Source organism: Lampris incognitus, chromosome 14 (genome assembly GCF_029633865.1).
Source record: "Lampris incognitus isolate fLamInc1 chromosome 14, fLamInc1.hap2, whole genome shotgun sequence".
In the NCBI taxonomy this organism is placed as follows: domain Eukaryota; kingdom Metazoa; phylum Chordata; class Actinopteri; order Lampriformes; family Lampridae; genus Lampris; species Lampris incognitus.
In genome coordinates this window covers 4,040,174-4,056,719 of record NC_079224.1, presented here as the reverse complement: position 1 = coordinate 4,056,719, position 16,546 = coordinate 4,040,174, and the positions used below count along the sequence as shown (strand labels likewise).

At 45.1% G+C, this 16,546-nt stretch overlaps 1 protein-coding gene across 1 annotated transcript in view; it reads right to left on the bottom strand.

Moving 5' to 3' along the window:
• The window catches only part of dlgap1a (discs, large (Drosophila) homolog-associated protein 1a), a 365,484-nt gene that overhangs the window by 59,504 nt on the left and 289,434 nt on the right, over window positions 1-16,546 (bottom strand). Inside the window, exons 12-14 of the mRNA XM_056293184.1 lie at window positions 4,998-5,043; window positions 4,503-4,754; window positions 1,424-1,556 (exon numbers count right to left, since the gene is read on the bottom strand). Coding sequence (XP_056149159.1) covers window positions 1,424-1,556; window positions 4,503-4,754; window positions 4,998-5,043 — 431 coding nt within the window. The remainder of the gene's footprint in view (window positions 1-1,423; window positions 1,557-4,502; window positions 4,755-4,997; window positions 5,044-16,546) is intronic.

Here is a 16,546-nt window from a genome sequence, read left to right as displayed (position 1 = left end):
AATCAATCAGGTGCCAGTGTTTGGATCGTGGGTGCATCCAGGATGTTTTGTATTTGGTCTCCTGCTGAAACAGTGTGCTCGTAATGGTAAGATCATGCTCTGTACAGTGTTAGAAGCCTCAGACCATTTGCATTAACCTGACCAACCCCATGCGTACCCAATACTCCACTCTGTATACCATGTTCTTTCCCACCCTAGCATAGGTCTCCCATAAGAAGGCTCTTGTCCTTATATTTGGGATATGATGAAGGGCCTCAACTAGGTGCTGGTAGAAGCTGTCCGTCACACCATTGTCAGATGGTAGTGTTGATGCATACGCACTTAACAGAGTGACATAACGTGCTTTTGCTATGGGATATGGAGGGTCATTAGCCTCTCACTTCATCCACTGGTGTTTCAGTGAGGCTGGGTAGAATGATGTTCTTCATTGCCAGTCCAATACCATGCTGATGTTGTCTGCCAGGGGGATAGCCTCTCTAGAAAAAGGTGTACCATCCTCCTCTCTCTTGCAGGGAGCCTTCACCCAGGAGCCTGGTTTCGCTGAGAGCAGCGATGTCCACATTGTAGCATCTTAGTTCCTCAGCAATCAGCATTGGTCCTTTGATGTGGTCTGTTGCCATCATTATCAAGGAGAGTCCTTACATTCCATGTTGTCAATTGGAATGGGATTGTTTTCTTGTTTTCACCGCAGGATGGAATTCCTGGTAGGTGCGGTAGCCTACCCAGGAGGTTGGTTGAATGGACAATTTTTAGGCCATCTTTTCTAGGCACCTACCGAATTGGGGTGAGCACTGTGGTCTCTAAATAGGGCTGCTCAGTCATACGGGGGTCTGCCGAAAGCAGCTGCTACTCAATCCTAGCTGCTAGTGACCATATATCCCATGCCGCTGATGTGCAGGGTTCTAGCTAGGAGCTCCAAGGCCATTCTGCCCTGCTCCCATCGCCAGACACCCCAACGCCACCAGACTTTATCCAGCTGTAAGGCCAGAACTTGTACACCATGATCAGAGGTAGAGACCTATGCAAGGAGGTTTTTAGAGTGCCATAATGGGTGCACAGTCCTCAGTAGCACTGTCTTTACCATGACAGGTTGGTCCTGGTGGCAAGGGCTTATACCGCGGATGACCAGTCACCCATCATGACTGCAGGAGGCTGCTGGAAACTCCAAACTGTCAAACAACTGGCTAATATTGCCACCAAACACGTTGCTTTTCTCTCAGGGTGTGCTCCCCTAAGCCCTTGTCTCAATAGACTTCCCACAAGTCAGCGGGGCAACACACACCCACACACAAACACACACATGCACACGCACACACACGTGCACAAACAACACACACAAACACACACACACACACACACACACACACACACACACACACACACACACACACACACACACACACACACACACACAAAGACATACCATCATCTGGAAGGTCATTTTCCTGTTGGTCCAGTTCCATCTGTCTACACCAACCCTCCATGCGGTCTTTCTCAGCTTGGAGTAGTTTCAGGAACCAGCGCCCATCTCTCTGACAAACCGATTGTTGCACCACCTAGCATCCAAATATTATAATAATTAATATCACCAGCAATGCTACAGCATGTAGATACAAATGGGCACAGAAGTGAGCAAGAGAGACACTATGGAAGGATGAATATTTGACTGTCACTTAGAGAATACTTATGCAAATCATGTTTTTAGATCTCTTGTGAATGTCACAACCAAAATTGGTTATCGGTTTCATATGCAAATGCCATTACTATTAATTAGAGTTACAATGGTCACTTGTACTATTCACAGAGAATTGCAGAATAGCTGCAATGACAACGTTGTAAGATGGCAACATATTTATTCTCAGCCCCCCCTCCTCGGTTCAGGGCTGGTCGTTCCTTCTTCAAGTAGATGGCTTCTTCAACTCTGTGTTCAAACCAGCATTCCTCCCTATCAAGGATGTGCACATCATCATTTTTTAAATTGGTCACTGGATACCATCATTTCCAGGGGACTTATTCTTCTTGAAGGAGTTGATCACTGCAAGCACTTCTTGAAAAGTTGGCAAGTGGTCAAGGTCTGGGTTGGGCGGACGAATCGGCAGCTCTTCCAGGATGGATTAGTCAGTTGGTGAGTGCTGGTTAAGTAGGGCTTCAAAATGTGGCTGTTGACCACGGAGTCCTGGCCTGACAAAGTAGCTCTTCTGTGTTGTGTCATCCGCTGGTTTAAGCTTAGACAGCTGTTGTCCTTCTCCTCTCTTCGATCAGCTGGTGCACTGTTTGGGGTCTTCCTGTCTTTGACAAACACCCAGTTAGGATAACCACACTTACCCAGGGCCTGTTTAATGTGGGGTTTCTCCCCTTCCCTGGCCGCTGTGTCGGTGGGGATGCTGTCAGCTCAGTGGTGCAACGTCCTGATGACTCCTGGCTTGTGCTCCAGTGGATGATGAGAGTCAAATCTTAAGTACTGATCAGTATGTGTTGGCTTATGGTATGCATCAACTTTCAAATGCTCTCCATCACCAATTGGAATTTCACAGTCAAAGACATGTCCTAGACTGTGAAATTGTGGCCACTCTTTCAAGGATTGAGGATGTGCACTTCCTTGGCAGGGTGGAATGCTGGTTTGAATGGGGAGTCAACGAGGCCATCTATGTGAAGAGGGAACAACCATCCCTGAACCGAGGAGGGGGACTAAGAGTACATCTGTTGTCATCTTACAACATTGTGACTGCAGCTATTCCCCAATCCTCTGTCAATAGTACACGTGGCCATTGTAACTAATTAATGGCCATGGCATTTGCATATGAAACCGATTGCCAGTTTTGATTGTTATTCAACTGTGCTGTTTATAAGGTTGGGGATACCTACAGTCAGCTGAGACTGACGAAGTCACTTAGATGAGCGATGAAAAGTTTCTCCCATTAAACTTGTGTCCAGATGAAGTGATTCAACTTTCTGGGATCTTTTTTTGAGAATCTAACCTTAACAGCACACTTAAGTTTTTTTTCTCCCCGATTGTATCCGGCCAATTACCCCACTCTTCCGAGCCTTCCCGGTCTCTGCTCCACCCCCTCTGTTGATCTGGGGAGGGCTGCAGACTACCACGTCTCCTCCGATACATGTGGAGTCACCAGCCGCTTCTTTTAACCTGACAGTGAGGAGTTTCACCAGGGGGATGTAGCGCGTGGGAGGATCACGCTATTCCCCCCAGTTCCCCCTCCCTCCTGAACAGGCGCCCCGACCGAAGGCGCTACTGCAGCGACCAGGGCACATACCTACACCCGGCTTCCACCCACAGACATGGTCAATTGTATCTGTAGGGACACCCGACCAAGCCGGATGTAACACAGGGATTTGAACGGGCGATCCCTTTGTTGGTTGGCAATGGAATAGACCGCCACGCTACCTGGACGCCCCACAGTTAAGTTTTTTTAAGTGAACATTTGAAATAGATGGGTATCTTTTGATGAAAGACAACAGTTCTGGATACAATCTCAATATTTGTGTATAAATATAATAATGTCCATATTAGCTGTAATATATCTGCTAACATTGCACTCGAGTTGGCTGAACTCCATTGTTAAACCCTTGACATCTGTTATGGATTTTTGTTAGGTTGTCATTGTATAAACCATTGAAACTGAATTTTACTTGTTTCTGCTTTCAAATGTAAAACATTATCATTCTATTTTCTAGTAATACTTACACTGAAACTGGTAACATTGCTAACAATTTCACTTTACACACATGTACCACAAGTGCTTTGTAAATCTGTGCACCATACTATCTGTTATTTATGACCACAATTGTCTTTCCCTACAGACACAATTGGCCGTGTCTGCGAGTGGGAAGCCAGATGTGGGTATGTGCCCTGGTTGCTGCACTAGCGCCTCCTCTGGTCGGTCGGGGCGCCTGTTCGGGAGGGAGGGGGAACTGGGGGGAATAGCATGATCCTCCCATGTGCTATGTCCCCTGGTGAAACTCCTCACTGTCAGGTGAAAAGAAGCAGCTGGCAACTCCACTTGTATCGGACGAGACATGTGGTAGTCTGCAGCCCTCCCCAGGTCAGCAGAGGGGGTGGACAAAAAGAAATGATAGATCAGAGTTGGCAATAAACACTCAGCATGGAGTCTCTACAGGCCTTAAGCCAGCTTTGCATCCATGCTGACCAGCCTCTGCTGCAAACCCATAATACCCACACAGCATCCTTCCAAGACAGAGCAGCTCCAACTGCACAAAGTACAATTAAACCTACTGACCAAGTATGTACATTAAGGTAAAAGCTAATTCATTTCAATTTTTGGGGCTTAAATTTACTCCAGTCATTCGCTGAAGTCTAAATGTTAACAAGTAGGAGAAAAGTTTAAAAAATATTTAAGCCTCCAAACAAGTTTGACAGCTATTCTGAAAAAAGGTTAGGTTCAGTGAGTGTGTTGGTAATGCATTGACCACCGATGGAATAAACACGTCCATACCTCAAGAATGGCTGAACTGTCGAAGCTGACCTCCCGTGGGTCTTCGGTGACACTGTCTATCCAAGGGTCTGGTGGTGGCAGGATCGATGGGTCAAAGCCCACATCCTCATAGTCATCTGAAGCACAGGCATGGTAGTGGTTCCCTGAGCCCTGGATGCTAACAGTGGAGGTGGCCGCGTCTCGAGAATATTGTCGAGATATGTTCCCGGAGGATGGCATGTCAATGTCCGTGTCTGGCGAGTCCAGTGGTGTGTCCAGAAAGTCTGGCATGTCCAGATCTGCCTACATTTATTGATCAAAATGACTGATCAGCTTCATGTTTTATTGCATGAATAATTAATCTCATCACTGTTGGATGAATGAATTGACATGCAGGGGCTGGCACAGAATAAAATTATAATTAATGGGAATAAATAGCTCAAAGACTACAACATGATAAAATGCTAAATACTTCGATGTATTTGGACCAAAGAACAAAAAAAACAAAAAAATCCAAGAACCACAAAACAAAGCTTTATATCTTACTTGTACTGCTGCTGTCACACTGTTAGAGCGCTGGAAGCGACGGTACCTGGACAGCAGTGGGAGACAAACCAAAATAAATACGACAAAGGTTTCTTCATGTGTTTGGACCGATGGAACAGCAAAAAATACTACCATTTCCTTAAGAAACTGCTTCAGTTAAAATTGCAAATCACATTTCTTTAAACTAGTCAAGTCAGTTTTTATATGTACAGCCCATTATAACAAATTACAAATTTACCTCAAGGGGCTTCACAGCAACACAACATCCTGTTCTTAGACCCTCAACAGGGACGAAAAATAAAATAAAATAGGAAGGAACCTCAGAGAGAGCAACAGAGGAGGGATCGCTGTCCCAGGATGGACAGATGTGCAATGGATGTTATGTTTACAAAATTCACAGAATGCTAAATACACAATTTACAGAATACTAAAAATCTTGGTATCATCTTTAACCAGAATGTCTTTTGATCACCATGTTACTAAGCTTGTCCAATCCTGTTTTCTTCAGCTATGAAATATTGCAAAAATCCGAAGTATTTTGTCTTTTAAGGATATCGAAAAATTAATTCACACTTTCAGTTTCTCCCTTCTAGATTACTGTAACTCCCTCTCCTCTGGCCTCAACCAAGCTACTTTAAATCGTCTACAGCTGGTTCAGAATTCAGCTGCTAGACTACAAACCAGAACTATACTACTAACCAGAACTAGCCGTAGGTCCCATATTACCCCATGTTCTTGCATCTCTCCATTGGCTTCCTGTAAAATTCTGAATAATTCGTAGAATCTTACTGATTACATTTAAAGCACGCATGGTCTTGCCCCCAGTTACCTTCTGATCTTCTCATTCCTCACTCCCCTTGCCGACCACTCCGATCCTCAAACCTCGGTCTTTTATCTATTCCTCACCCCGAATGCAGAACAAAAGCTGGCCGCGCCTTTGCAGTTTTAGGCCCAAGCCTCTGGAATAAAACCCCTCAATACACTGGATTCACTCAGTCTTTGAACTGTTTTAGGCGGCTTCTAAAAACCCATCTTTTCAGGCAAGCCTTTTTATAGCTTCCCACCCCTGACCTCTGTTTTGGGTCGTTTTTAGCTTGGTCTGTTACTCCCTATGCCATGCTTTATATTTATTCAATATAGTTTATTTATTTATTCATATTTTGTGTATTGAGTGTAAAGCACTTTGTAACTGTATGTTTTTAAAAGTGCTAGAAACGCCGTCCATCAATTTGGATTTCCCGTCTTCATCCTTCATTGTTGTTATATAGTGTGATTATACCTGGTCCGTTGCTGCCACCTACAGGCGGACCAGGGTATTGATATTACGGGTGCCTTGGCGTGTCACGTGACAGTTGTTGTATAATAAAACCACCGGCTGTCATGACGGCAAATTTCGATTCCCTCCCCCGATTGATTTATGTTGTAACCTGGCAGTATGAGTTGGGCAATACTCTAAGGAAGACACAGCAAAGTGGCGACGAGGATCTTATTCGACATCCGCGTGTGTTTCTGCGCTGGTTTTGAAGATTCTGAGCCGGACTGTTGCTGAGAAAGCTGGAAGCTAGCAGGTTAGCAAGTTAGCTTCACCGTCAGAGGCTGCAGAGTCGGCAGAGGTAAGATACTTATGAAAAAAGCGGCGAGCGAGGGGAAAATGGCGGGGATGAGTGGGAGCATTGGCCCCCTTGATGAAAATACTGAGCAGTGGCGCTCCTACACAGAACGTTTTGAATACTTGGTTCAAGCAAATGGGATTGCAGATGAGAAGATTGGGCCAACGTTCTGGAGTGTAATGGGGCCGAAAACTTTTGGTCTGCTGCGTTGCCTGGTCCAGCCAGCCAAGCCTGGGACCGGAAGCTACGCTAGTGTAACCTGCACGACAGGGGAATGGGCCTATGCTTGCGCAGGGATAGTTTACAGTTTAATGTCTTAAGTTCAGTGGAGATTGGTGTAGGTTTTTTTCTAGACCAGATTCTAGTACTCACCCCAAAGACAACACACACACTCGTGGGTATAGTTTACAATAAAAAAAACAATTTATTTCAACAGTTCAAAGTAAAGTTATTTCCATATCAATACTAAATTAGATGTGTTATATATATATATATATTACTCTATTATACTTTTTAAAAGTTCTTCCTAATATTCTATTTATTGTCTGTATCTATCTATATTCTATTTTATACCCTTCTAATATATTACTTATGCAGCCATATTCTACACTAACAAATTAAATAAAATAATCCAAAATAAAGTATGAGTGCACTCAAAGAAAATAATAAAGAAAAGAAAAGGGGGAATGATTCAGTCTTCCAATCTGTGCAAGGTGCAATGTCCAGATCCTACCACAATCACAGGGGCAAGTTAATGTAGAGGCGATGATGATGAATCCAAATCCAGGGTGATGATGGGGGCAATCCAAAGGGGGTATCCAAGGGTTCCAAACGGTGTAGCAAGGGGGGTTGTTCGGGGTACTAAAAAAACCAGTCTGCACAAAATTGTACAGATTCCTTATTAATTGCAATCTCTATCAAACAATTACAAACAAAATAAAAATACCCAAATCTAGAGTCAATTCTCAGAATTAAATCATTTCCTACATATAACTAATATGCGGCTGAATGACAACAGCCTATTGCTGTAAGAACAGTTAAAAACAATGTCATCGCAGCCAGGCTGCGGCACTATCAACGTGAATTCACGTCTAGCTGGCTGCTATGGGTTCCATGGATGCCATGTAGCCCGAGTTGGCTCGGTGGCTAGTGGCAACTGGAGCTTACAGTTTTTTTAACAACAAACATATTATTCTATTAAAATGTCTAACATTCCTACATCAAATAAACCCTATGGACCGGGTGTCCTGACTGGTTTTAAAGCTCTGAATCATATGGGAACTGCTAAGGATCATAGATATACGTTTTAGCTGGGTTAGCTTAGCTTAGCAACCAATGGAAAATTGTCAGTCTTTAGATTTCAAGATTTTAAACTCTTATCTCACCAGGATTCCAGCAGCGTACAAAACACAAGAGAAAAGAGTCTTCCTTCTTCCTTCAACAGGAGATCATCTGTCTTTGGATAAAATCAAGATATCCTACGTAAATGGCTATGATTACATGGAACACAGAAAGCTGTTTACTTTTTAGCTTTGGCTAGCGGCTCACCAAGGAAGCTTCGTGGGAGGGATCTTTTTTGTCGTAGTTCAAATGTCCTGTAGCTCAAATATCCGTAGTTCAAATATCAATAATTCAGGTATCCATAGTCAAAGTTGTCCGTATTTCTAAATATCCGTATTTCTCTTCTCTATTGTCGACGGTTGTTTGCATGGTTTAAACTCTGTAGCTCGTGTGCCTCCTAGAGGCAACTCGTGGAACTTACATACGTCACAGGGTACATGTAATCATGTGGGTTACACTAGCATAGTGGCTACGTTGACGGCCCATTTCTCCCCCGAGCCACTGGTAAATGCAGAACGTTTTCGTTTCCATAAAAGAAACCGAGAGGAAGGGGAGAGTGTAACAGTGTTTGTGGCTGCACTGAGGAGGCGAGCAGAGCATTGTGAATTCAATGACGTGCTGAATGACACCATAAGAGACAGACACGTGTGCGGGCTGAGGAGGGAGGCTACTCAGAAACGTCTGCTACCTGAAGGTTCACTCACATTGGATAAAGCTGTCGAGATTGCTGTGTCAATGGAGCTAGCTACCAGGGAGGCTCAGCACCTCAGTGCAAGTGGTAAACTACACCGGGTCTCCACCGAGGACAAGGGGGCTCATGAAAAATGTTACCGATGCGACAAAACAGGACATTTTGCAGGTGATTGTTGGAGTAAGGACATGTATTGCAGGGGTTCGCGGTGGTGTAGCGGTCTAAGCATCGCCTTTGTGTTAATTCAGTTGCCCACTGGGGACCGGGGTTCACGGTCCGGTCTCGTTAGATCCGACTATGGACGGACTTTATGAAGCCATATATATTTTAACCGAAAATTATGCATTTTTAATTTAATTAACACATTTCATATGAAGAGGGAAGTATTTTTGCTCATAAGAACAATAAAAGTCTGAGATTTATGTGATTTTTTTTAAGTGTTACCTTACATGAATGTGAGAAATGGTCTCAGAGTGGACATGAGAAAATGATTGTAATTTAACAAAAAACAGCTAAAAGTATACAAATTGTATATTTATTATTTAAGTGTATTTTGCTTCATGCTAACCAGTACACTTGAATCAGTGGCTTCAGACACTGAAAACATTACTGACCGTTTTATTATGCCTCCTTGTCCCCTTTGAATGTTGTGGACTCAACTTAACACTTTCTATGGAATGACCCAAATGCTAGCTAGATGGCAAGACTGTGTAACCTACTATGAAATGGCAAGGAAAGTATGAGCTGCTTTTGGTGACAGTCGATTTGAGTTTTGATGGCATCCTAGGGGAAACAGGTTAAAAAGATACCTTTGCCATTATGAGGTACATCCCCCTGCTGTGAGCGTAGCACGCGATTCTGTAACCCAACCAGCTACAAAGAACTGGTAAGCATCCAGACTTTTGTATGCTTTTAGGTCAGCACCTGTGTATGGGGACACTCCGTTGGTAACATAGTGGTACAGATCGTGTGGATTGAACTCGGGCATACTGGACGATTTTGCTAGATCCATGAACACATTGGTAGGAAGAAGGTACGAGTCGGTAGCTAACCCTGCTATCGCTAGCTTATCCACATATCGCTCTTCACTTTGTGCCGTCCTACAAGGTGACTCACTTCACAGCACAACTCCACAACATTACTCTGATTATTGGTAGCCATCACTTAAATTTAAACTATAATAGCTACTCATCCGTCGTAATATTTTGTTTGTTTTTGTTGTTCGCTTTTGAATTTCCCGGTCTATCACTTACTGCCGTCCGTCATGGCGCAGTCTTCTTCGTCACGTGATAATTGTGACGTGTCTGCAAAAGGTGAACAATTGGCAACGCTGTCTTCGGGAGGGGGCGGAGTCGGCTTGTATTCGTCACATGAATGCATCTCTGTGTGTTGGAAAAAGCAGTGGTTCGGCCTGGATTCACCTCATCACGAAAGTGGCGAGGCGTGCGAGGCATCTCCTTCGAGACTGCCAGCCGAAGAGATGCAGTTGGCGAATGCATGCAGTACAAGGGTGGGTGTTTGAACTAGAATAGGGATCGATTGGCCACTAAATTGGGAGAAAAAGGGAAAAATCAGAAATAAATTTATTTAAAAGGACGTGGATTGCAGGAAGTGTGGAAAAAAGGGGCACCTGGAACATGCTTGCAGAAGTAAGGGAGCTGACAGAAACCCAAGGCAAGTAAACAAAAAGCCAATGCCCAAATTCAAAAAGAGACAGTCTGTACACAGTGTGGAGCTGTGATAACGGGTTCTTTATGAAAAGATGTAGTTTCACCGGATTCGGGTTTACCGATTTTATTCAGTCTCACGGAACAGCGTACAGATTCACATGTTGTCATTTCAGTTATCACTAGTTAATCTGTGTATGTCTCAACTCATCGACTTGATAACCCTAGGGGTCAACTGTACCTCTTTAGGGTGTGGGGTGGTACTGCAGGTAAGTATAATATGAACAGGTAGTCAGTATACCACAGGAACCAAGCCTCACCACCGCTGAGCCCAACAGCTCATCAGATGAGGCATCAGTGTATGCACTGTCAGTGCAGGGAGGTCCAGATGGATATTGGGAAACTCCACTGCTGGAGGGGAAACCAGTGCGCATGGAAATTGACACCGGTGCAGCCATCTCCATCGTGTCGTATGCTGTTTACAAGGAAATCTTGCAACACCTTCCATTACAGCCAACCAGCCTCAAACTGAAAGCATACACCAGCGAGTCAGTGCGAACAAAAGGCATCGTCAATGCCACAGTCCTGGTGAAAAGCCAGACAGCTAAACTACCATTGTATGTAGTCAAAGGGAACTTTCCACCTATGCTGGGTCGGTCGTAGCTGGAGGAGCTCACACTGGACTGGCCTGCAATTCATACGGTGAGCAAAGGTGAAAAACATCTGACAACAGTTCTGAACAAACATGCAGTTGTGTTCAATGAGGAACTGGGAATGATGAAAGACACAACAGTTAAACTGAACATTCAGCCGGATAGCAAACCAAGGTTCATGAAAGCCAGACCAGTTCCCTATGCAATAAAGCCAAAAGTAGAAGCAGAGCTGGAATCCTTGATGAAGAGGGGGTGCTGGAGCCTGTCAGCCAGAGTGACTGGGCCACGCCAATCGTGCCAGTTATAAAAAAAGATTATTCGGTAAGAATCTGCGGCAACTTCAAAGTCACCATAAACCCAGTGTTTTGAGGCTGAACAATATCCACTCCCCCACATTGAGGAGCTTTTCACTGGATTGGCTGGAGGACAAAAACTCAGCAAAATTGACCTCACACAAGCCTACCTCCAGATGCAAGTCGATGAGAAGTCGAGAGAGCTGCTCACAATAGTCACTCATAAGGGCCTCTATCAATACTGCAGGCTACCCTTTGGAATAACATCGGCCCCGGCTCTCTTCCAGCATGCGATGGACCAGATACTGAGCGGTTTGGCTAGTGTCCAATGCTACTTGGATGACATACTGGTCACCGGGAAGACAGAGCAAGAGCACCTGGAAAATCTGGACGCCACACTGCAGCGGCTGGAAGAATATGGACTCAGTGTCCGCAGATCAAAGTGTGAGTTTTTCCAGTCTGCAGTAGAGTGTTTGGGTCACGTAATAGACTCAGAGGGCTTACACAAAGCTCCATCCAAAATCAAAGCAATCGTGGAAGCTCTTATCTCGGGCTCCTAAACTACTATGGGAAATTCATACCGAGCCTCTCTTCTCTGCTGTGACCGCTTCACCAGCTGCTGTGCCATGGCAAGGCATGGAAATGGACTGAACAGTGCGAGGCTGCCTTTGCGCAAACAAAAAAGGTGCTGCTTGAGTCTGACATGCTGACACTCTTTGACCCCACATCGCCCTTACAACTCGTATGTGATGCTTCCCCCCACGCATCACATGCGAGTGAGAAATGACTGCCCCTACTCTGTGGGGGCAGTCATTTCTCACATCATGCTCAGTGGTGAAGAGCGGCCGGTCGCGTTTGCTTCACGCACACTCAACCAAGCCGAACGCAACTATACGCAAATTGATAAGCGCTGGAAATTGTGTTTGGGGTCAGAAAATTTCACAAATATCTCTTTGGGAGGAGATTTGTCCTTCTGACAGACCACCGTCCCCTGACAACAATTTGCGGGCCCCATACTGGTATTCCTTCCTTGGCAGCCAGTCGGATGCAAAAATGGGCCTTATTGTTGTCTGCCCGTGACTACGACATCAAACAACCTCTCTAGGCTGCCCCTGCCGGTTGACCATGGTTAGCCACAGCAGGCTAGCATTTTCTACTTCAGGCAAGTGGAGGAGGCTCCCATCACTTCTACTCAAATGAAATGACACACCCGAAACGACCCTGTGCTCTCCAAACTGATAGATGTTGTGATCAGCGGAAGGAGTGGGAATCTTCCAGAGCTAAAACTGTACCTAGCAAGAAGGAATGAGCTTTCTGTGCAGGCAGGATGTCTCCTATGTGGATGCAGAGTGATTATTCCACCCACGCTGTGAAAAAGGCTACTACAGCAGCTACATGCAGGCCACAGTGGAATGGTCTGCATGAAAGAACTTGCCAGGAGCTACTTCTGGTGGCCTGGACTGGATGGGCAAATAGAAGAGACTGCAAAAACATGTCAAACTTGTCAGCGGGTGCGCAGCATGCCACAGCCAGCCCCCCTCCACCTGTGGGAATGGCCAGAGGGACTCTGGCAGGGCATCCACATTGATTTTGCTGGCCCGTTCGAGGAGAGGATGTTTCTGGTGGCAGTTGATGCACACAGCAAGTGGCCATAATGAGATCGACAACAGCTGACTAAACCATCGAGAAACTTGGGGAAATGTTCAGTCGGTTTGGCTTCCCGGAACAGCTGGTGAGTGATAACAGGCCCCAATTTTTCTCACAAGAGTTCGAGCAATTCCTCGAGGTAAATGGAGTACAACATGTCCGCTCTGCCCCCTATCACCCATCTACTAATGGATTAGCAGAGAGATTTGTTCAGAGCATGAAACACGCTTTGAAGGCTTCTCAGGGCCAAGGCTCTCTCCACCAGAGGCTGAACAGCTACCTGCTGTCTTACATAAATGTGCCCCACGCAACCACAAGAGCTGCTCCTGCGGTACTGTTCATGAAGAGACAGATCCGGACCAAACTCGACCTCCTAAAACCACCAATGACCAAAGAGACTGTTCACCTGAAACAACAAAATCAGGTTCAACAATGCCAACATAAAGCAAAAGAGAGGATTTTCTTCCCAGGTGACAGTGTACTGGTACGCAACTATAACACCGGACCAAAATGGGTGCCAGCCACTGTCCTGGCACAGGCAGGGCCTGTGTGCTATACAGTCCGGACCACTGAGGACACCGTCTGGAGGAGACAAACAGACCAACTGCTTGCTGCAGCAACAGTGTCTGGGAACACTACATCACCACTACCAGTGGTCTGTGCTGAGCCTTACGAGCAGGACAACCCAGCCCAACCCACACTCACCCAGAATGAACCAGGTCACACAGAACCTGCTTCTTTTGGGCCCACCTCTTCCGCAGTTTCAGAGACAGAACTGTCGTCATGCTCCACACCAACGTCTGTCCCTGTTGCACCCCTTGTAGATCTACCAGAGGCTGGTGCTAACTGCCGGTATCCACAGAGAGAACGGCGGTCTCCTAAACGCCTAGATTTATAGTAGCCAGACCCTGAAGAATGGGGCAGAATAATCCCCAGGGTTATGACAGGGTCTGAGTAGTCCACCTCATTTCCTTAGTTTAAAAAAAAAAAGGAATATTCTTTCTTGTCACTGGGAGTAAAGGGGACTGTTCATTTTTATAGTTATTTGTAATTGAAGAGTTTCGATTCCAGGGATTTGATACATTTTATTACCATGGACAACATAGTGTTTACATGTCATGATAGCGGCTTATTTTGTTACAGGTTTTCTGATATTAGTGATGCCACATGTTCATTAAGTGGGGATGTGTTATATATTGTGATTATACCTGGTCCGTTGCTGCCACCTATAGGCGGACCAGGGTATTGATATTACGGGTGACTTGGAGTGTCACGTCACAGTTGTATAACAAAACCACCGGCTGTCATGACGGGAAATTTCGAATCCGTCTCCCGACTGATTTATGTTGTAAACCGAGCAGTATAAGTTGGGCAATACTCTAAGGAAGATACAATTATGATTTCAAAAATCTTCTGTCCTCTTACTCTGCAACCAACTTCCTCTCCACACGCTTTCTTCACCTCCTTCAATATCTCCATCATGGTAATGCTTTCACTTCCCTCCACCTCTACAGCCAACTCTTAGCCATATTTCTCTCTTTCTCCACTGTTTCTCTGTCGTTCGCCATCTGTTCACTCGTTTGTTCCGTTTCTTCTCTCATTGTCGTTTTCTTTCCCTTCTTCGTTTAGTTTAGTCCCGTTCGTCTCTTCACTTCTTACGTCTTTATCGTCTTTCTGTTCTTGTTCTTAATATTCGTCATTTATTCCTCTCCACTGTTCGTGGCCATGATTCCCGTCTAAAAAACACCACACAAAAAGGTCCCCCAAACAGCAAGAGCTGCCAGAGGGGAGACGGCTAAAGCAAGAAACAAAGAGGAAGAAGAAAAAAACTTTTCGACAAAAGACAATTGCACAAAATCAACTAAAGAATAACTGAGCTATTTCGGAACGGTTCTTTGGCAGCTAACAGCTTCGCTAACTCCTCAGCGTGTGCAGTCCTAGTACGACTACAGCTAGTGCTAACAATAGCAGGTCTGCTGTCGGGCCCAGGGCTAAGGCTAATGTAATCCTAGCCCAGGGGTGGCTAACCATGTGCCATGGAGAGCCATGTGTGTCGTGTATCTACAGGATAACTGAATTATACAACGATCAAGGTGTATCTTGGTCTTCCTCTTTTATTACTAGACTGTAGTAACATTACAAAACGACTGCGTTAAACAGGCAGGAAAACACATGAGTGACCCTCTTGCTCTGTCTTCTTCCAAGGGCCGCACCAGAGTGGCGCGCGTACATTTATACAACATACACAACCAATAGACATTGAGGGTCAGAGGTCAAACATAAAATACATATTACTGCAAATAAAAACATTTGCTTTCATGTGTATCTCCATACATTACACTCCTCCCCTGAGATCTGAACCCAGTACATTTATAGTACAACAACATTTCATTTTTTATTTTACATCTTTTCAACATGACATTGTTATAACAACAACTGGGTTCTCACATATTTAACCTATCAGGTGGCCTCACCTGCCGCTGCGGCCTCTGGACACCCTCTGCAACTGAGGAGGGAGCAGTATCACTCCATCCTTGCTGCACAACCCTCTCAGTGGATTCTGGAACGTCTACAGGCGTCGCTACACATGCATGTGGTACATGTGGAACAACCCTCAGATCATCATCACATTCATCTGACACATTACAGTTCTCAATCTCACTATTGATCATTTGATTGACATGTCTCTTGTAAACCTTTCCATACACTTTCACAAGATATGTGGCAGGACCAATGGCTTTTACAATGCACCCAGGCACCCATTTAACACCTTCCCCTCCCCTGTGGTTTTGAACCAACACCTTCTGTTTTGGTAGGAAGTGTCTGACTTGTGCCAACTTATCTGCTTGCTTGGCCTGTTGACTGTCCTGTCTCTGTTGCATGGACTCTGCGAAATTAGGTTTGGTGAGAGACAACCTGGTTTTGAATTGACGTCTGAGAAACAAGTCTGCAGGTGTTTTCCCTGTAGTAGACTGTGGTGTACTCCTATAACAGAATAGGAAAGTGTGTATGCAGTGCTGCAACGTCATATTGCTACTCTTTCCCTTTTCAAGAGCTGTTTTCAGCTTCTGCACCAAACGCTCTGTAGCCCCATTAGAAGCTGGGTGGTGAGGAGAACTCTTAATGTGTTTCACCCCATTGTTTTTCAGGAATGTTTCAAACTCAGCAGATACAAATTGTGGTCCATTATCAGACACAAGTTCACCTGGAAGACCCCAAGTGGCAAAGTATCCCCTCAAAACTTCTATGGTCTTTTCAGATGTAGTGCTACTCATCAAAGCTACTTCTGGCCAACGTGAATAGCTATCAGTGACCACTAGGAAGTTGAACTTTCCCTTCTGAGCATAATCTATGTGTATCATCTGCCAAGGATGGTTAGGCCAGCTCCAATTGTGAACAGGAGCTGTGGCAGGCTGGTGTCTGTTTAACTGGCATGTCTGGCAACTGTTTACCAGTGACTCTATGTCAGAATCAAGGTTTGGCCACCAAAAGTGACTACGGGCTAATGCCTTCATCTTTACCATTCCCTGGTGATTTTCATGCAATTCACATAACACCTGTAGTCTTAACACCACTGGTATGATTACCCAGAAACCCCACATCACACAGTCAGATTCAACAGTCGGTTCAGTGTTTCTTATGAAGTA